At 37.6% G+C, this 21284-nt stretch overlaps 1 protein-coding gene across 3 annotated transcripts in view; it reads right to left on the bottom strand.

Annotated features, from left to right (window-relative positions):
* Nucleotides 1–21284, bottom strand: part of LOC131040062 (uncharacterized) — a 150284-nt gene that overhangs the window by 87176 nt on the left and 41824 nt on the right. For all 3 annotated transcript variants that reach the window (XM_057972953.2, XM_057972954.2, XM_057972955.2), the window contains exon 2: nt 1951–2141. In XM_057972953.2, the coding sequence (XP_057828936.2) occupies nt 1951–2091 (141 nt within the window). In that variant the 5' untranslated portion in view covers nt 2092–2141. The remainder of the gene's footprint in view (nt 1–1950; nt 2142–21284) is intronic.

The raw sequence follows: 21284 nt of genomic DNA, 5'->3' as shown, positions 1-21284 counted from the left end.
AATCAGTTAAGTAAATATTACATCTCTGTATAAACTGGTTATATATATTTATTTGCAATCAGTTTCTAGTGAGGAATTTTGCAATTATTAAGTGACTTTATGAAAACTCACTAATCAACAATGGGGTGGGAAAGTAACTGAACTGATTATTATTATTATTATTATAAGGACTTTGGGATTGCAGAACAGCTAACTCAATAATGCTTTGTTTACTCATTCAAGTAGAGTTAGCGAGTAAACAAAGTTATGAAAAATGGCAAGCACCATGAAGGTCCATGTTGCCTCAAAGACCTTAATTTCTGCTTGGATCTTGTGCTTTGGATCCCATTAGGGCCATTGCCCCTCAACCCCACTAGGAGTTGCCAACATGAGACCCTCACTTTGGTTTTAAAACCCAAAAGTAAACATTGTTTTGAGTTGCACCATATGCAAAAGCAACATTTTTTCCCTATTTCTATAAATATTTCAACATTTCCAGTTTCTATATTTTTTCCTAATTAAATTCATAGTAATTTGACTCCATTTATACTTTTGCCAATTCCAAGTAATGCTGCTCTCGTTACAATCAACTGATTTAGAAAGTAAATATAAAAATCTTAGTGAAGATGCCTAAAAACCCAAAAGTAAACATTGTTTTGAGTTGCACCATATGCAAAAGCAACATTTTTTCCCTATTTCTATAAATATTTTAACATTTCTAGTTTTTATATTTTTTCCTAATTAAATTCATAGTAATTTGACTCCATTTATACTTTTGCCAATTCCAAGTAATGCTGCTCTCGTTACAATCAACTGATTTGGAAAGTAAATATAAAAATCTTAGTGAAGATGCCTAAAAACCCAAAAGTAAACATTGTTTTGACTCTTGAGTTGCACCATATGCAAAAGCAACATTTTTTCCCTATTTCTATAAATATTTTAACATTTCCAGTTTTTTATATTTTTTCCTAATTAAATTCATAGTAATTTGACTCCATTTATACTTTTGCCAATTCCAAGTAATGCTGCTCTCGTTACAATCAACTGATATTAGTGAAGATGCCTAGATTTCTTTCACATGTACATTGCCACTGCAACTTGTTGTGGACCTTGGTCAACTGCACTCTTTTGAGGACTGCTTGTTTGAAGAGAGAAAAAATGTTACAGACTCAGTCAATTGAATGTATCAGGTTATGGAGTGGCTGAATTATAACATGTATGACCTATGTCTTGATCATTTGATAATTTATATACTTAATTACTATTAGTTTATAGCAGTCGCAAAATCGGGACTATGGAGTCACCATAGCCTAATTATGCTATAAATAGGAGGCAGTCATTTACTATTGATGATTGTATTTGTGAAATCTGATGTCCTTGTAAAGATTGTGGAGGTTGCCCTCAAAATGGTTCAATTTGATATTCAGCAGATTGTCATCTATTTCACTTATATTGCACGGCTCATAAAGTGTTACTGTTATTTTGTGCCCACAATTAGTAATTTCAGTACAATCAAACTGAATTCATATACTATCAATAAATTTGTAGTAAGACATCAAAATTGAATAGCTTGTTTCTATTTTGTGTTCTTCTATGTACAAGTGGAGGAGTTAACATAGGCAATGACTTAATTATCAAAGAAGTATGAATTTTCCATGGTTAATTGTAATAGTGAACACCTTGGAGAGATTCTCAACATCACAATGACTAAATATGAAAAAAAAAAATGTTTTACATTACTTAAAGCGAAACTTTAACATCAAAATAATTATTTTCATAAAATAAGTGCAGCAAACTGAATGCCTTGCAATCACAATAATGTATATGCAACAAAAACAGAAAGGAAAATATAAATGTATTGTTTGGCAAAAGCACTTACTAGTATAATTATTTAATACCAATAAAAATTATGAAAACATTTCCATAGTTAATGCAAATACTATCTTTATAGAGGAAGGTTGATTGACTAACAAGCTCTCCATCAGGATTCCCACATTCCACAAGGTGTATGGTAACATCTCGATGTGTAATCTCCTTGTGATGAACTTCACACCCATCGATAATTTCCGTGCAAGCACAGCTACTTAAATTCCATGCTTTGTGTTCTTCCATAATTAAATTGGAAAATATCTTCCACAAACAAGTTGAGAATCACTTTGAATCTATAAAAATACAAACATAATAAGTTAGACCATTGTATCTCTTCCATCTCCAACTGAAATTTAAAACATATTCTTTAAGTCCAGCTCTTCTTTTTTGTTTCTATTCTAGCTTTGTGCTCATTTTTTACATTCACATGCCCAACAAACATAGATCAATTTCAAAATTTATTTATTTATTGAAAAACAGAAAGTTATTTTCAAAGAACAAATTTATCAATCATTTTAAACCAACCTGTTGAACTATCTCTTCAGCCAAAAAGATAGGCCCATTAATTTGCATGGATTGGCAATCAATATAACAGTTAATAGCCCATTGCTTTAGATACTCATCCTTTATATTCTGTGTCATAAATGTATAACTAGAGCTAGAGCACTCATACTTCGACAATTTGCATGCTAGATGGCATTTCTTCATAGCTAGGACATTACACTAATAATATTTTCATTCTATTAAAACAGAGTAAATGAGATGTTATACAACTTACTTGGCTTTGTCTTCTGCATGTTGTCCTTGGTTCCTTGTAAATTTCCTGAACACCTATGAGTACTTTCGAGACATTATAAGATCTACCATAGGCTCTCTCACTCCAGATTGTCTTGCAAGAATTCCCTCATATTCATAACATTTGTACTTTATTTTTCAGCATAATTCTACCTAGTATTTTTCCCTGGAGCTCCTTTTATTCAAAAGTTATTTATGCTGGCTGTACTTTTGATTCCTGTTGATCTATTTGGTCATTTGTGAGCATCTTTGTTTCTTATGGTTTACAACATGAGAAACACAACTTACTTACCCATTTAAACCCTCATCATTATCAAATCACTTCACTCTTTTATATTTACTTCATTTGTTAAGCAACTAATAGATCTACAAAAACATAAGCTATGACAGTTGATCTCACTTATTTTTGGCTCACCTATTAGCCTTCTTTTTTAAATTTCTATATTTCTGTTTTCTATATCATAAAGAAATTCAAGCTTAGCTTGATAGCTATCAGTCCTCCATCCCTCTTCACTAAATAATTGTTGTTACGTAACTCGATTATCTTCCATATTTCAACTCTACAAGTATTCCATACTCATCATCATCTTGTTAAAACTCGAACCAGAATACAGAAAAACTGAGAAAATAAAATAAAGAATGAAACACAAATGCACAAGCCCTTATCCTGGGAAAACCCTCCACCTGAGGGTGAAAAAATGAACTTTATTATATCTCAGAAAAGAATACAACTGATGATAGTCTCAGATTACTATCAATCACAATAATATCAATTTGATTCTCTACAAATCAATCATAAGAATGAACTCAGATGATACATCTCGCATACAATCCAAAACCTTCATATATCTGAAAACTCTGTATGCAGAAGGGACACATAGTATCTCTGATTTGTTAGACACAATCACACGATTTTTATGAAAGAGAGAAGCCGATATTAAAACTGCCGAAGAAGAAGAAGACAAGACAAGGAAGAATAATCAATATAACATATTGGAATTTCCAATGAAGAGTCACACGAAGGAAGAGGGAAAGGCACAGACAGTTACATCTACACCGAGAGCCTCATCACCTTCACCGACAACAAACAAGGCAAGAAAAGAACAGAAGCTAAAGAGCCGATACTAGACAAAATAAATAAGGAACACTGCATTGATGATCTCTATCGTAGCTATATCTTCAACACTCCCTCTTAGCAAGAGAGAGATCTTCATTATGTCAACATATGACAAGTACACATACCTGCAACTCAGAAGATGTCAACAAAAAAACCATCACAGTTTTTATTCAATAAAGTTGTTATCTTAGTATAACAATATTCATCATAGCTATTCCTAGAGGATGAATAAAACCAAAAAATAAAAATCATAAAGTCATACACATGACTTCCACCATAGCTACTCCCAAAGGGTGGATCAAGGGATTTCACCTCGAAATTCTCTCGCTGAGAAGAACTCATTAATCAAGGGATTTCACCTCGAACTTCTCTCGCAAAGAAGAACTCATTAATCAAGGTATTTCACCTCAAACTTCTCTCACAGAGAAGAACTCATTAAACAAGGGATTTCACCTGGAACTTCTCTCACAGAGAAGAACTCATTATACACAGGCAATGTATCATTGAAGCTGAGACTCTCTGTCAGCAAGTGCATCATTCTCCATCATACCAAGCTTTTCTCGGAAGTAACAAAACTTCACTCTCGCAAGTGGCTTGGTGAGAATGTCTGCAGTCTGCTCCTCTGTAGAAATGTACTTGAGTTCAACTTCTTTTCGCTGAACCATGTCTCTCAAGTAATGATATTTAATTTTCACATGTTTGCTTCTATCATGAAATACTGGATTAACTAAAAGTTTCACACAGCTTTGATTATCACAAATAATAACAATAAGTTCCAAAGGCTGTCCAAACAAGCCTGAAAGTAATTTTCGAAGCCACATAGCTTCTCTTGCAGCCACACAAGCTGCAACATATTTTGCTTCAGCTGTACTTTGTGCAACACAAGATTGTTTCCTGCTGCACTAGGAAATCATAGCTGAACCTAGACTAAAACAGCAACCTAAAGTGCTTTTTCTGTCATGCACACAGCCTGCCAAGTCTGAATCAGAAAACCCCTGCAAGTTCAGCTCTACACACGAAGAAAAATTTAAGCCGTCCAATTGTACCATGTACATATCTCAATATATGTTTGGCTGCCACAAGATGAATATGCCTTGGTTCACACATGAACTAACTCAAGGTATTAACTGCAGAGCATATATCAGGCCTTGTGTTAACCAAGTACATTAAAGAGCCACTTAATTGTCTATACATAGTAGGCTCAACTAAATCTGAAGTAGCTGCATCCTCATGTAATTTCTTCAAATTTACTTCCATAGGAGTCACCATAGACTTACACTCTAACATGTCAAATCTTTTCAAAATATCAACTGCATATTTACCTTGACTCAATATGATTTCATTTGGTCTTTACCATACCTCAAGTCCAAGGAAATAATGTAACAAACCAAGATCCTTCATTTCAAATTCTAAAGGTAAATCCTTCTTACATTTGTCAATGAGATCATCATTACTAGTGAGGAATAAATCATCAACATTTAGTACTAAAATCAGCACCTTATCATCACATACCTTGAAGTATAAGTTTGGATCAGCATCATTTTTTAGAAAACCAAAGCTCAAAAGATAGTGGTCTATCCTTTCATACCAAGCACGAGGGGCTTATTTAAGACCATATAAGGCCTTTTTCAGTCTGCATACATGAGAGTTTCTATTGTGAATAATAAAGCCCTCTGGCTGCTCAATGTAAACCTCCTCTTCAATTTTACCATTCAAGAAGGCTATTTTCACATCCATTTGATGAAGTTTCCAACCTTTAACAGCTGCAACAACTATGATAGTTCTAATAGAAGTGTAACGTGCTACAGGTGCAAAGGTTTCTTCGAAATCTATACCTTCCTTTTGGGAAAAACCTCTAGCTACAAATCTGGCCTTGTACTTTTCTATACTCCCATCAGCTGCATGTTTGATTTTGAACAGCCACTTAGAAGAAACCACTGATTTTTTTTTAGGCCTTGGAACAATGTCCCATACATCATTTTTCATAATAGATTGATATTCCTCTATCATGGCATCCTTCCACACTTGCTGATTTAAAGCCTCTTCAACATCTGAAGGCTCGGATGCTAAGATATGACTCATCAAAGATACATAGCCAGCAAACTTGCGAGGTCTTTTGCTTTCTCTGAAAGTACCACGAGGGGCTGCATATTTTTCGGCATCTTCCATAGTATGTCTAGCCCACAAAGGTATTTTCTTGTTAGCTGAACTAATACTGTGACTTGTTGATGTAACTATAGAGTCAACTGGATCAACTGGATCAGCTGAATCAACAGGATATTCTAAATTTGTAAACTCCCTCTGAATGTCAAAAGATGGATTCGGATCAGCTGTATCTAAAACTTGAGGATGCCCAAATCTTCTTTATCAGATTCTATGCTAGATTCTTTGAATTTCATGCAAGCTATATCTTCATCAAAAGAAATATCTCTGCTGATCTCAATCTGTTTTTGTCCCGGAATGTAGATTCTATATGTTTTTGAAGATTCACTATAACCAACGAAGATGCCTTTCTTGCCTAAAGGTTCTAATTTCGATCTTTTCTCTTTAGGAACATGAATATAAACAGGGCATCCAAAGATTCTGAAATAACTTACATCTAGTTTGACACCTGTAAAAGCTTCTACTAGAGTCAAGTTGTTTAGAATCTGATGAGGACTACAATTCTGAATGTGAACAGTTGTCCTGCAAGCCTTGGCCCAAAGAAATGTTTGAAGACTTTGGTCATGAATCATAGCCTTTGTTGCTTCAACAATTGTCCTATTCTTTCTTTCAACCACACCGTTTTGTTGAGGATTATAAGGGACACAGAACTCCCTCTTAATCCCAGCTTCAACACAAAAGTTATGAAAAACACCAAAAACATATTCTCCTCCATTATCAGATCTAAGAATTTTTATTTTCTTGCTAGATAGATTTTCAACTAGAGCTTTGAACTCTTTAAATCTGAACAGCACTTCATCAGACTCTTTAGACTTAAGAAAGTAAATCCAGCACTTACGAGAAAAATCATCAATCAAGGTGACATAATACCAAAAACCACTAACAAAAGCAATTGACATGGGTCCACATAAATCAAAATGAATTAATTCTAGAGAATTTTTTGCCCTACTTTGACTACTATGAAAGGTGCTCTTAATGTTCTTACCTACAGCACACCCCTTGCAAACACCTTCATGGTTTTGATTCAGCTTAGGAAGACCAATGACAACCTTCTCCATTGAAGAGAAAGTTTTGAAATTTAAATGACCAAATATTTTATGCCATAGCTCACTTGAACTTGAAGAGTCATGAGCTAAGACTTGAATAGGATGAGTTGAAAGCAGAGAAACGGGACGCGCCCGGACTCGCCCAGACTCGGCGAGCCCGAGTCCGAGTCAGGCCTGCCGAGTCCCAAGGGCTCCAACTCGGACTCATCTGAGTCTGACGAGTAAACTCGCCAGACTCGCCGAGTTGGCGAGTTTGGCCCAAACTCGCCAAACTCGGCGAGTCCCGAGCCCTGGACTCGACCGGCGTGGGCATACTTTAAAACACAAAAAAAATTAGTTTGCAAAGTTTTTTTAAATCCGTTTTTTTATGTTAATTGTCTTCTAGCCCTAAAAGTGACTTTCATTTCATTCACTTGCAAAAAAGGGAAGAGTAAAGTGAGTTGGGAAGAAAAACAAGGGTGCATAGAAGAAAAACCAGCAAAGAGGAAGCTCAAGTTTTCTTCAATTTGTCACATTGGAGCTGCATTGTGTTTTGATTTGGTGCATCAAGAGTTGGATAGGAAGAGTTTGCAGCTCATTTCAAGCTTGTTGTAAGAGGTAAGATTTTTTTTTTGAACATTATTTTGTTTCTTATATGCAAAAATTCCATTTTCTATTCATTTATTTTGAAAGTTTTACATTTTCTTGTATGCAAGATCTTTTGAATGTTTGTAATTTGTATGTAGCATGTAGTATGTAGTTGTACTATGTAGGGTTGTATGTAGGGTTTGTAAATTTTTTTTTTTAAAAGTATGGTTTGACAAACCCTACAATTTTTTTTTAAAAAAATTACAAACCCTACTTTAGTTTTTTTGAATGTATGTATTAATTTTGTTTTGTATTTGTAATGTTTTATTGCAGCAAACTTCACTTTATTATTTGCCTCAACTTCAAGTTTCACAAAACTATCCTAAAATGTCTACTTCAGCTTCTAGACCCCCCATGAGAAAGGACCCTGCTTGGAAATATCATGAGGATTTTCCAGGGCAAGGAAAAGGGCAAACAAAATGTATGTTTTGCAAAACAATATTCCATGGAGCTATATATAGGCTGAAATACCATATTGTTGGTGTGCGTGGACATGATGCCGAACCATGCCTAAAAGCAGTCCTTGAGGCCGTACGTGATTGTTATGTAATGGTTGAGGAGATTAAAAGAAAAAAGAAACAAAAGGAGGATCGAGTGGCCATTGGGAGAGAGACAGTTTTAGGAAGAGGGACACAGTTAGGTTGTGTTGGATGCCCTTCTTCCTTACCTCCATATCATCCCACTCAGTTTGCTACTGCTGGTGCTTCCGTTTCTGCTTCTGATTCTATAAGTGGCAGTGCCACCGCCACTTCTCATGCTCCTACCACTAGTAGTTGTAGTGGGAATGTTACCATTGGACCTAGGATTCATAAATCTAGGTTGGATTCCTTCTTTGTGCCTCGCACTACTCCTGGGTCCCAACCGTCGCTTGAGGGCATGGGTTGGAACAAGGAGGTCCATGATGCTGCTAAAATGGCAGTTGGCAGGTTTTGGAGCTACCGCTGTATTCCATTCTTTGTAGCCAGGTGAATGTTTGACTAACTTTTATGTTTGATAACTTTGATTGTTTTAATTTTTATACTTATCTCATTGAATTTTTATACTTAACTTATCTCATTGAGTTTCTTTGCGACAGGTCTCCTTATTGGCAACAAATGGTTGATGCCATTACCATATGTGGGGCGGGGTTCAAAGCCCCCAGTGAGAGTGATTTGAGGGGACCCATTTTGTCTCAAATGGTGGATGATGTAAAAAAGGATTTAGATGAACAACACCACATATGGAGCACTAAAGGTTGCACCATCATGACTAATGGTTGGACGGATAGGAGAAATAGAACTCTCCTTAATTTTCTTGTTTCTTCCGCAAGTGATTGATTAATTTTAGTTTCATATAGTCTTTCATTTTTTATTTTTTATCTAATGGTTTATTGAATAATCATTGAACTAGCTTTATTTTTTTATTTCAAGGGGCACCATTTTCATCAAGTCCATTGATGCCTCCGCCCATTGCAAGAATGCCACCTACCTATGTGAGCAAATAGAGGAGGTGATTGAAGATGTGGGTGAGGAGAACGTGGTACAGGTGGTGACCGACAATGCAGCAAATTATGTTGTTGCAGGTAAACTTTTGATTACAAACTAATTTTGTTTGCAAATTAATTACTATCTTGTAGTTTGTACTTTGTACCTCCATTAATTACAATTTACAATGCAACAAATAATGTTGCTGCAGGTAGACTATTGATGGAGAGGCACCCATCTATAGTTTGGACTCCATGTGTTGCTCATTGCATTGACCTCATGTTGGAGGATATTGGAAAAATCCCATGGGTCAAGAAATGTGTAGAAAGGGCAAGAAATGTCTGCAAATTTGTATATAATCATTCATGGGTGTTGGCTCTTATGAGACAATACACAGAGCACAAGGAGTTGCATCGTCCAGGAATCACAAGATTTGCCACAAACTTCCTCACATTGCAGTCCATGCTTAGGTCTAAGTCTGCCTTGAGACGTATGATTGTTGGTGAGGAGTGGTCTTCCTCATCCTATGCTACCACCCCTGCAGGGATAGATATGGCAGACTGCATTTTTGATGAGCAAGGCTTTTGGGTCCTTGTGATGAGATAGTTAAGGTAATTTTTTTATAAATTCTACAATTTAACTTCATGTTTTATAACTTATTATATGTACTCTCTTATTTGCTCATTTTTCTAAATTACACAATATTTTCAATTTTGCAGTTTGTTAAGCCCTTGGTGGTTTTGTTGCGAGTTGCGGATGGAGATAAGCCCGCAATGGGCTATATATATGAGGGCATGGATAGGGCGAAGGAGGCCATCAGATTCATCTATGGAGCAGATGAGAGCAAGTATGGTCCCATTTGGGAGATCATTAATAGGAGATGGCATCATCAGCTTCATAGGCTCATCCATGCGGCAGCCTATTATCTGAATCCGGCATTCCGTTTTATCCCTTCTTTCAAGGCTGATGTGGAGGTCCTTAATGGGCTATATGCAATCATGGAAAAGATGGGACCTGCTGGTACTTCTCAGATAGACCTTTTTCGAGAGCTACAGATGTTCTCAGATGCACAAGGCGAGACCTTCTCTCGTCCTGTCGCCAAAGACGGTAGAACAACTATGATGCTAGGTAAAAATAAATTGTAAGGCTTAATTTTAGTTTTATTCAATACTATATTGTAACTTGTTAAATGAGTTCATGAGTGAGACTGATTTTTTTTTTTTTCTCATTTCAAACTCAGATCATTGGTGGAACTTTTTTGGCCCAGAGACACCAAATATTCAGAAATTGGCCATTCACATCTTGAGCCAACCATGCAGCGCATCAGGTTGTGAGCGCAATTGGAGTATGTTTGAGCACATACACTCCAAGAGGCGCAATAGATTATCTGTGGAGAAGATGAATGATCTCGTCTTTGTTCACTACAACCTCCGCCTGAGAATGAGAAAGAATGCAGTAGTTGACATGTCTCCTATCATTCTAGATGAGGTTGATCTTGAAGCAGAGTGGGCCAATGAAAGTCAGACAGCTCCTAGGACTCCTACAGCTGTATTTAGTGATGATGACATTGATTGGATTGACCAGGTAGATATAGAGGCTGAGGCTGTAGCCATGGCAGAGGAGGAGCAAAGAGCACGAGCAGAGACAGGAAATACTGAGACTCAAAGTGACACAGCTGTTCCTGATGTTGGCGAGCATGACACAGTTGTTCCTGATGTTGGTGAGCATGGCATGGTGTCACAGGGAGTGACTATGGCTGTTGAATCATCCAGGACCTACTTTAAACGCCTTCACAGGGGGCCAAGGCAAGATGGTGCACGGCCCTCTGAGCCATAGGCTTGTACACTTGTAGTTGTATTTAGTATTTACTATTTACCTTTGGTATTTGTATGAAACATTTGATGATGATCATATGATGACATGGATTTTTTATTCCATGAGTTTTGTAATATTGTATACATTTGACAATATTTATATATCTATGTTTGTTATTTTCTTCAGCTACAATTTGCCTTTATGCTTATGTGATTGATGTATACTTGTGTATGTAATCAAATGAGCCGAGTTTGATGATGTTTTTGTGTCTTTAAGGTGTATTCAATAAAGGGTGTCTGAAACAAGTTTTAAATCTCTAAAATTCTTGAGTTTTTCACTTTCCCGAGTCCAGCAGAGTCTGGAGCCGAGTCTGACGCCGAGTCCCGAGTCCGAGTCCGAGTCGGCCTTGCCGAGTCCGAGCCGAGTCCAAGTCCCGTTTCTTTGGTTGAAAGCTTGTAAAGACTATCATGACGAACACCAATAACATGAGTTGATTGAATACTAGAGTTCTTCCATGCAAGTACTTCTCCATCAGCAAAAGCAACATGATAAACTTTGTCTTCTAATGCAGAAATAGAAATCAGATTCCTCTTAATATCAGGAACAAATAGGACATCACTTAAATGAAGAGGAATACCAAAGTCCAACTGAAAAGAAGTATATCCAGCACCCTTCACAGAATAGCAAGCATCATCACCAATGATAACTTGAAGATGAGAGTCTTTTTCTTTCAAGTTTGAAAAGTGCTCACGAAAACTAATGATATAACGAGATGCTCCACTATCTATCAACCATGTATCACTATTAGTAGGAACATTACTAGAAAGTGCAGAAATAAATCAGAATCCTTCACAATTTTCACTTGACTCTCTTTGATGAGAAGGATACTCAACATTTGCAGCAGTTGCTTGAGGCTTAGATTTTGAAACACAATCTCTGGCAAAGTGACCAAATTTGTCACACCTAAAACACTGAATTCTAGAAAGGTCCTTCCACTTTTCTTGGCAACAGGGGCTAACTCATCATTCTTGTCTCTGAATCTTTTGAAGTTACCTTTCTTTCCTTTCCCCTTAGATGCATGGGCAATAAGCACATGATCATCTTCATGATGAGATTTGCGACCATAACCTCTTGCTTCTTGTTTGCATTCTTCCTGAATGCAATCTGCCCTCAACCTATCAAATTTAGGAAGATCATCTCTTCCACTGATGCCTTGAATGAAGGATTCCCAGGAGATGGGAAGTCCATTCATAGCTAACATAACCAATTCTTTATCAGCATAAGTATCTCCAATTGCACTGAGCTGATCTTTTAACTCAGAAATCTTCATGAAATAACAAGTAACAGATTCTCCTCTAGACATTTTCACATGCAGCAATTGACGCCTAAGGGATAAAGCTCTGTTGGTATTGTTGAATTCATAAAGATCCTTTAGAGTTTGAAACATTTCCTTAGTTGAATCCAACTTAGAGATGATAGGCACCAGATAATCCTTAACAGAATCAATCAGAATTCTCTTAGCCATGGTCTTATTCTTTCTCCATTGAACTTTCTCTGCATCAGCAGAAGGTTCTTCTACATCTTTCGAGACATAGTCAAGGAGATCATTCTCTTCTAGAGTGATCAGAATTCTAAACTTCCAAGAAGAGAAATTTGACGAACCATCTACTCTATCTTCTACTTTCAATCCGTTCACCATAATGAATGACTTAGGCAAACAACTGAAAGAAATAAAGAACTTAAAAATTCTAGTTCTGGATCGATCTTCTAGAACCACTCTGATACCATGTTAAAACTTGAACCAGAATATAGAAAAACTGAGAACAAAAAATAAAGAATGAAACACAAATGCACAAGCCCTTATCCTAGGAAAACCCTCCACTTGAGGGTGAAAAACTCAGCCCACTCAAACTGAACTTTATTATATCTCAAAAAAGAATACAACTAATGATAGTCTCAGATTACTATCAACCACAATAATATCAATTTGATTCTCTACAAATCAATCATAAGAATGAACTCAGATGATACATCTCGCATACAATCCAAAACCTTCAGATATCTTAAAACTCTGTATGCAGAAGGGACACATAATATCTCTAATCTGTCAAACACAATCACACGATTTTTATGAAAGAGAGAAGTCGATATTAAAACTACCGAAGAAGAAGAAGACGAGACAAGGAAGAATAATCAATATAACATATCGGAATTTCCAATGAAGAGTCACGCGAAGGAAGAGGCAAAGGCACAAACAGTTACATTTGCACCGACGGCCTCATCACCTTCACCAACAGCCTCATCACCTTCATTGACAGTCGTAGCAACATGAAGAGTCACCGACAACAAAAAAGGCAACAAAGGAATGGAAGATAAGGAGTCAATACTAGACGAAATAAAAAAGGAACACTGCATTGATGATCTCTATCGTAGCTATATCTTCAACACATCCACATACCATCATGAAGTTGCACTATTGCTAATCTATTGGTCACAATGGTCATATCATCTCCAACTCCTACTAGGACAGCTTTAGCAAGTGTACCTTCCAATATCTAGTAGTTGGCCTAGCAGCTTGTATTTCAGCCTTCCCATGATAGTCTGATTCAAAGCATTGGCTGAAAATATCAACTTAATAATTGATACTCTCTTACCAGTGGCAATGATGGCGATTGTTTTCAAGTCAACTTGTTGGCACTAAATGCACCTTTTTAAATCCTATACTTTTGTTGTTCCTTAGTGGCTTCCATTCCCATGAAGCATCAAGTTTGTGCGGTGATCCTCCCTCTGTCCATCCCCTTTTCTCTCCCTCCCTCTCTTTCTCCCTCCCTCTCTTATTTTGTTGCAATGCTTGCAAATGATGGAGTTGAGTGATTGGATGATCAAAAGGGTTAGAGCAGAGTAGTTGGATGAGCTAGATCAAGCACATAATTGAAACTAAAATATTTTGTAGAGCAACGTGTCATCCAGGAATGCAAGCTATATGTCAAATTTTACCAAATTGCTTAGATCATTGTAAAGGTCTTCAAAAATCATCAAAAGTTTTTTCTTTCTATTTTTCAAAATTTCACAATTCAACTCTTTGTTTTCGCAGTTGAAATCATTCATGTTTCTCCCTCAAAAAAAAACAGATTTGACTTGTCCTAAAGGGGAATATTCTAGAAAATGGGAGAAGGTGCTTAAGTCGAGCTTCGCCTATGGAGAAAAATTCAATGGGCCAGGGGGAGCTAAGCAGAAGCAAGGCAACAAATGGATGGTTGACCCACAGAAAGCAAAACGATTAAACCTAATTTACCCCTCGCCCCTTGCCCCCCGCGCAACCTCCCCACCCCTACCGCTTTAAACAAAAATTAAACCTAATTTACTTATCAAAACAACAAAAAGAAAAAACTCCCTCATTTTAATATTTGCAAACTTGTGTTGAGCCACAAGAGAAGAGTGGCAATTAAATGAAGAGAGAACAGCAATTGAAACGGGGGACTATGGCATCATATTCACTACTTTGGAGGTAAGTTCTTCATATTACATTTGTTTTTTCAATTTGTTTTGCATTATTTGAATTTTTTTTTAACACAGAGAGCGAGCATTGTGAGTTTATTTTTCTTTATTTGAAATTGCAGTTTTTTTTTTAAATTCTTAAACAAAAAAACATGAGCAGCACTGAGAGTAGTGATAGTGATGAGGTTGAACTTCAAATGCAAAAAAGTAGATCTAGAACACATAGAAATATGGCAGCCACTGGGGGTTCTTCAGTGAGAGGGAGTGTAGCAGAGCCAGCAAGTTCAAACCCATTTGACTGTCCTTCCGAACTCGTCAAAACCTATACAAAAGGCCTATTTAACACCAAGAAACATCTATTACAGTTTGCATCACAAGTTGATCAGGATAAGAAAAAAAAATCAAGGGGGAGTGAAGAATGGCATTGCCATTTATGCAAAAAAGAATAGAGGAGCAGCTATACGAGATTTTTTTGTCATGTTTTGTGGATAGGTGGTCAAAGAGTTAAAAAATGTGAAAAAATAACTCTAGTTGAGAAGAATGAGGCACCTAGATTTCATATGGTGAGGGAGGCAAGAGAGAAAGGAATTCCATTGGAGATTTCACAGCCTAGTGTTTCATTGCCTACAGGATCCGTGGATGTTGGATTTCATGGGGGACAAGGTTCTACTTCTACTAGGGGAAAGAAGAGAACTACCACTATTGCAAATATGTTTAATGTGCAATGAACGATGTGGTTAATTCCTTTATTGCTAAGTTTTTTTATACTCATGCCATACCATTTCATATGACACATTCACCATATTTTAAACAAATGTTCAAAGATGTGATGGTTGTCGATCCCTCATATTTTCTACAAAACATAAGCTATGCAACACCCTCCTTGATAGAGATATTCCAAGGTGAATGTTTTGATGGAGAAGATGACGCAAACTTGGATAAGGGATGGATGCTCCATCACCATGGATGGGTGGACCTATATAAAATATGGGCCACTCATCAATATTATTGTCACAATTTCAGCTAGCTCTTATTTTCTTAAAGCTATTGATTGTTCAAGGAAAACGAAGTATACAAACTTCCAATTTCAAAATTTGCAAGGTCATAGATGAGGTTGGAGCCCCTAATGTGGTAGAGGTAGTGACTAATTCAACTCGTGTGTGTAAGTTAGCTGGCTTGATGGTGGAGGGTACTTATAAGCACTTTTTTTAGAGCCCATGTTGTGTTCATGCATCAAACAATACCTTGAAGGACAAGGGGAAGATAGACTGGGTGAAGGTAGTGGTGTCAAATACTAGAGAAGCACAGATGTTCATTTGCAACCATCATACTTCACTTGCTTACTTTTTTTCAAGAAGGAATTCCTCAAGCCCATGGTTCCTAGATATGCCAACTACTTCATTTTGTTAGAGGATGGTTGAGGTCCAAGAGGATTTACAAATAATGGTAGTTAATTCAAAGTGTGGTAGATGGTCAATGGTAAGCACAGCGGAAGGAAGAAGTGTGAAACAAAATATCCTTGATGATGATTGCTGGTCCACAATGAGGTACAAATATTGTTAATTTTATTATTTAATTTTTAAAATGTTTATTTATCAATATTTCTAACTTGTAAAATATTTTCATTCTTATTGAAGATTTTAATTATTGTAACTTTTTTGCACCTGCAGATACATTTTCTCCTTCATTAAGCCTATCATGTGAGTAATAAGATATGTTGATGCTAACTCTCCTAGCCTTGGAGACATTTATGAAACTTTTGATAGCATGCTTGGGCAGATGAAGCAAGCAATTCATAATAGGGACCCTACTTTGGGATTTTATGAGGAGCATCTTAGGCTCATTATGATGCGACAACGGAACAATATGAACACCCCACTTCATATGGCATCCTATGTCTAAATCCCAAATGGTATGTAACTAAGCCTAGAAGAGTGTCTACATCTAATGATGAAGAGGTGAAAGAAGGGCTTATGAAGACCCTTCAAAAAAAGTGTACTGAAGAGGAATTTGCTTTACTTCGCACACAATGGCTTACATTTATCATTGATATGAGAGAAAAGAAGCTACGAAAAAAATTCATTCCAAAGTATTTGGTAAAGTGGAAAAATCTTTCTTTTGAGGACACTACATGAGAAGAGGTGGAGATATTTGAACATCCAAGTCTAAAATTGCTTAAGGACAAGCAATTTGGGGAAGGGGGGATTATCGTGTCCCTTTCCACTTAAGGTCGGCCCCAGCAAAAATAATAACTAAGGGTGTTTATTAACACCATAGATGGAAGACTTGCCCAGTCTTGAATTGACAAACTCGCAAGTTTTTCTGCTCAACAAGTATTTATGCCATAAACTTGCCGAATTTTTGGCTAGTTTTTCACAAAAACTTAGCAAGTCTGGCAAAAACTTATCTGCATAAAAAAAAAAGGCCCAAATACATCAAAAAATTATCTGATTTTTTTTTTCAAGTCAGACTCATTCTCTTCATCAGAATATATACATGAAATATAACATTTAAATATAAGTCACATTTCAATGTCTTTTTCCTTTCTTATACATTAAGTTATATTTCATGTATATATTGGCAGGATGTTTGAGAGTGCTTTCATATCTCTAGGAATTATAATGCGAATTCTAGGTTTTAGAAGATCTTTTCAATTTTTATACAGTCAAATTTCAGTAATCAATAGGCTCCTATCTGCAATCTCTCACTCTCTCTATCTCACTCACTTTATCTACCCCAAATTCTAGACCTATCTATCTCCCTATCACTGTTCCTCTATCTCCTCTCTCCACCACTCTCTATCTCATTCTATCCTCTCTCCCCTAAGATCTAGATCTGTCTCTCTACCTCTCTCTCTCTCACCCTCAAACCCCTACGAGCGGGCCTACCCTCAACCTCATTTTGGCAAGGTGGAGGAGCCACATTGGACTCCTCAAACTAGACCCTCTAGTTCTACCTCTCCCTTAGTTTACACTAGAGTTGGGAAGAGGAAGATGTAAAATGTTTTGATGTAGTATTACTTTTAGTTTTACAAAAACAATTTGGTATTTCGTTTTGTTCCAAACTATCAGCCATCAGCATTCCACATGAGGATGCCATTTTGTACCCAATTTGTACTTAAATCAATCAAATATATCTAGACTCAGCTTGTTTCTTTTATATACTCATTTATTGACTCATTGGGTGCATCTCATCATTGAATTTTTCAAAAAAAATGCATTTATAATTAAATTTAACCAAATTTTTAAGTTGTTGAGTTTTCGCCGAGTTTCTTCTTCGAGCCTTGGCCATTTTTTTCTTTTGGCAAGTAGTTCAACTATTATTAACACCACCCAAATATTATTGAGTAATAAAAATAATAAATATAAAATACAAATCATAAAATAATAAATAAATATAAAATAAAATTTATAATGCAAAATTCAAATTCTCGGTTTGGCAACCAATTTGGGGTCAAGGTTCCCAATCTAAAGCCAACTATTTAATCCAACCTATGTACAAGTTTGACAAGAGGAATTGAACCAATTATTTGAATTACTCCTAGAGTTTCATGCAATCTGCTTACAAGAACAAAATCACTTGCCTGCAATCCCAGAGGTAAAGACGGAATCACTTTCTTCTCAAATATTTGTAACTTGTTGAGTATACTGAATTATAGTGATTTGTTCAACCCTAACTCTGGTCAACGTGGAGATTAATAGGAATCATTGATTTCAGGCCATTCAAGCCAGGAACTAACCACTTCACTGTCATACCACCTTGAGGAGGGATTATGTGCATCAGTAGACAAACAGTAGTTGAAACTTGAAACAGCAAATAGAGCATGAGTTGCTCTTGCCATTCCATCACACATACGTATAAGCGAGTGAGGATATCCATATTTTTCACCAACTCTGGAGCACTGGCATGTCCCATCCACGCCACCCAATTGAGACGGTTCTTACCATAATTAAATAAGAGTTCTTTAACACTATATTTATATATAATATTAATTAGATAAGAGATTAAGTTTATTAATAAAAATTATGATGAAATTAAATTTTTAGTTTATTAATATTTAATTTTGGGCCAACCCTTTGGAATTTAATCTTGGACCGACCTGTTATCACAAAAGCTTGCACCCTTGCTTAGCTATCAACTCAGCAACCTTGTGAAACATGGAAACAACCCCGAGGTGTGGGACCTTGCGCAAGGGGGTTGAATCTCCGGACAAGGCCGGCTTCCTTCTCATTCCAAGTGAAGGTGTTGAACCAACTCAACACTTCAAAACTAACTCCTAAGCCTATCCTAACAACTTGCAAAGGTAAAGGGAAGAGAGATTTGCTTGAAATAAAGGCAGGTGATGCACCAAGAAGAGATGGATCCTCTCCCTACCTAAATGACACAAGTAATTAACTGAAACACCCTGAAGATGCACAACTTTCGGTTATATGAGTAACCCCAATGCATAGATGAAGGTTAGAATCCACTGAATACCAAGAGGGGAGAAGGATTCCCACAAGTCACACTCAGAAAACCAGTTAACATAGCATATATGAAGAGAAAGAGCCACAACATGCACCTATGATGAAGGTAAGAAAGCATACACAACATACATAGGTTGAAAGAAGGCAAGAATAGTGTTCTTCAATTAATCATACGGCCAAACGCCAATCTTACAGTTGCAGAAATGCAAAGATTACAAGTCTTCAAGAGAAGAGGAGAGCATAAGAAAACTCCAGGCAACAGGGAGAGAACCCTTTAAAATGAGGCTTAAAAGCCATTATATAGAAAATGGTCACAAGGGTGATCATGACCCCTGCATGTCAGTCTGGAAGTGTAGGGAAGTGCATGCACTTGGCTTGTACATGCAACCAACCTAGCCATACCTCCAAAGGCAATTCTGAGGAAGATAGATTGACTGACCTTCCAAAGTCAAACATGACATAAGTCACCTAGCATGGCCCCATACCTCCCTTGATGGAAATCCTGCCATAAACATTAAATGCACTCCTGTGGCTCCACTAAAAAAAGTGCATAAGTCACCAAGTTGTTGGAGCATTAAAAGACTTGAGTGTCGATCATGCCATTCGGAAGTGTCGCCTGGAGACTTCGGAAGCTCGAACTCCCGAAGTGAGGAAGACAAGGGAAGAACCTCAGAACCTTAGGATTCCGAAGTTCCGGAGGAACTAGAGAGAGAAAGCAAAAGGGGAAGGAACTCTGGAACCTTCCGGAGTTTCGGGGAGAAGAAGGAAGAAGGGGGAGGAGGGAACTCCAGAACCAGGTTCCGCAGTTCCAGGAAAGCAAGGAAGGGAACTTCGGAACCTCGAGGTTCCAGAGTTCCGGGAAAGGCAAGGAAGGGAACTTCGGAACCTCGAGGTTCTGAAGTTTCGGATGAGAACTGCACAAAGGGAACTTCAGAACCTCGGGGTTCCGGAGTTTTGGGCAAAGGAGAAACTTAAGAGAAGAGGCAAAGGAAAGGAAGGCTAGGAACTTCAAAACCTCAGGGTTTCGGAGTTTCGAAGAGGGAAGGAGAAAAGGGACAAGGAACCTCGGAACCCCGGAGTTCCGGGCAAAAGGAGAGAAAGGCGAGGGAAGGAAGGGAACTTCGGAACCTCGGGGTTCCGGAGTTCCGAAGAAGGAAAGAAAGTGGCTAAGGCAAAGAACTTTGGAACCTCGGGGTTCCGAAGTTCCGAGGAAGACGAAAAGGCCAAGGGAGGAACCTCCTCCAGACAAGGCAACACTTCACACTTCATGATTCTTCTCTCCTTGATCAACTGGGGCCGCACTGGTCCATGGAACATATCTCTGATCGGTTCTCATTGATGGACCAAGGGTGTCATAAAATGACAACATTTTTGGCGATTTCTGCGGGATGCTGGCCTGCTGAGCATGAAGTCCAAAAGCCTTAAGCATCCATTGGGCACTGAGTCATTGAAAGACCCAAACATGTGTGTGCCATCACTTGGAGGAAAACTAAAAGCTAGAGCACACACCCTCTTAAGGAGAATTTGGTATGTGCATAAGCACTTATGAAAGCAAAACAACCTCTAGTCTAATATTTACATAGTCATCAACACCCTCTTTAGAAGCAAGGCTTGAGATGAATCCCATTCACTGGGATTGGAAGAACTTCGCCATCAAGCTTGGAGAGATGAAATGCATTGGTCTCCTTACAACTAGTAATGACATATGGACCACTCCAGATAGCATCAAATTTGGAGTGTCACCCAGCTTTGGCTCTGTCTGCATCCCACTTGAGAACTAGATCTCCTTCTTTGAAGACCCTATTAGTCGCCTTTTTGTCAAAAACCTTCTTAACCTGCTCTTGATGAGTCTTAAGTGTATGCATAGCCTGACTTCTAACCTCCTCCAGCTCCATCAGCTCAACTAATCTTACTGTCATGGCATCATTCTCTGTTAATTCTAGCTGATGTGCTAGTTCAAGAGAGGGTAATTCTAAGGAAGTTGGGAGTCTTGCTTCCTTCCCATATGCTAGCATGAAAGGGGAGTTACCAATCGCCCTCTTGGGTGTGATCCTATCAGCCCATAAGGCTGTCTTCAACTTAATATGCCATGCCCTTTGATTGTCTCCAATTGTTCTTTTAACTATCCTGATGAGGTTCTTGTTGGAAGATTCAGCTAAGCCATTACCTTGAGGGTAATAGTTGGATGATGTCTTCAAATATATGCTATTCTTAACTACCCAAGAACTGATTTGGGTTCCAACAAATGCCCTGGCATTGTCTGATATGATGGTGGAGGGAACACCGAACCTTGTCACAATTCCCTCAAGGAATTCCAGCACTGAGGCCTTAGTGGCATCCCTTAATGCGACTGCCTCCGTCCACCTAGTGAAGTAATCCGGTGCGGCCAAGATCCATTTATGGCCAGCACTGGAAGGTGGATTTATCATGCCAGTGAAGTCTAAAC

This window comes from Cryptomeria japonica, chromosome 10 (genome assembly GCF_030272615.1).
Source record: "Cryptomeria japonica chromosome 10, Sugi_1.0, whole genome shotgun sequence".
Taxonomy (NCBI): Eukaryota; Viridiplantae; Streptophyta; class Pinopsida; order Cupressales; family Cupressaceae; genus Cryptomeria; species Cryptomeria japonica.
This window is presented reverse-complemented; position numbering and strand designations above follow the sequence as displayed.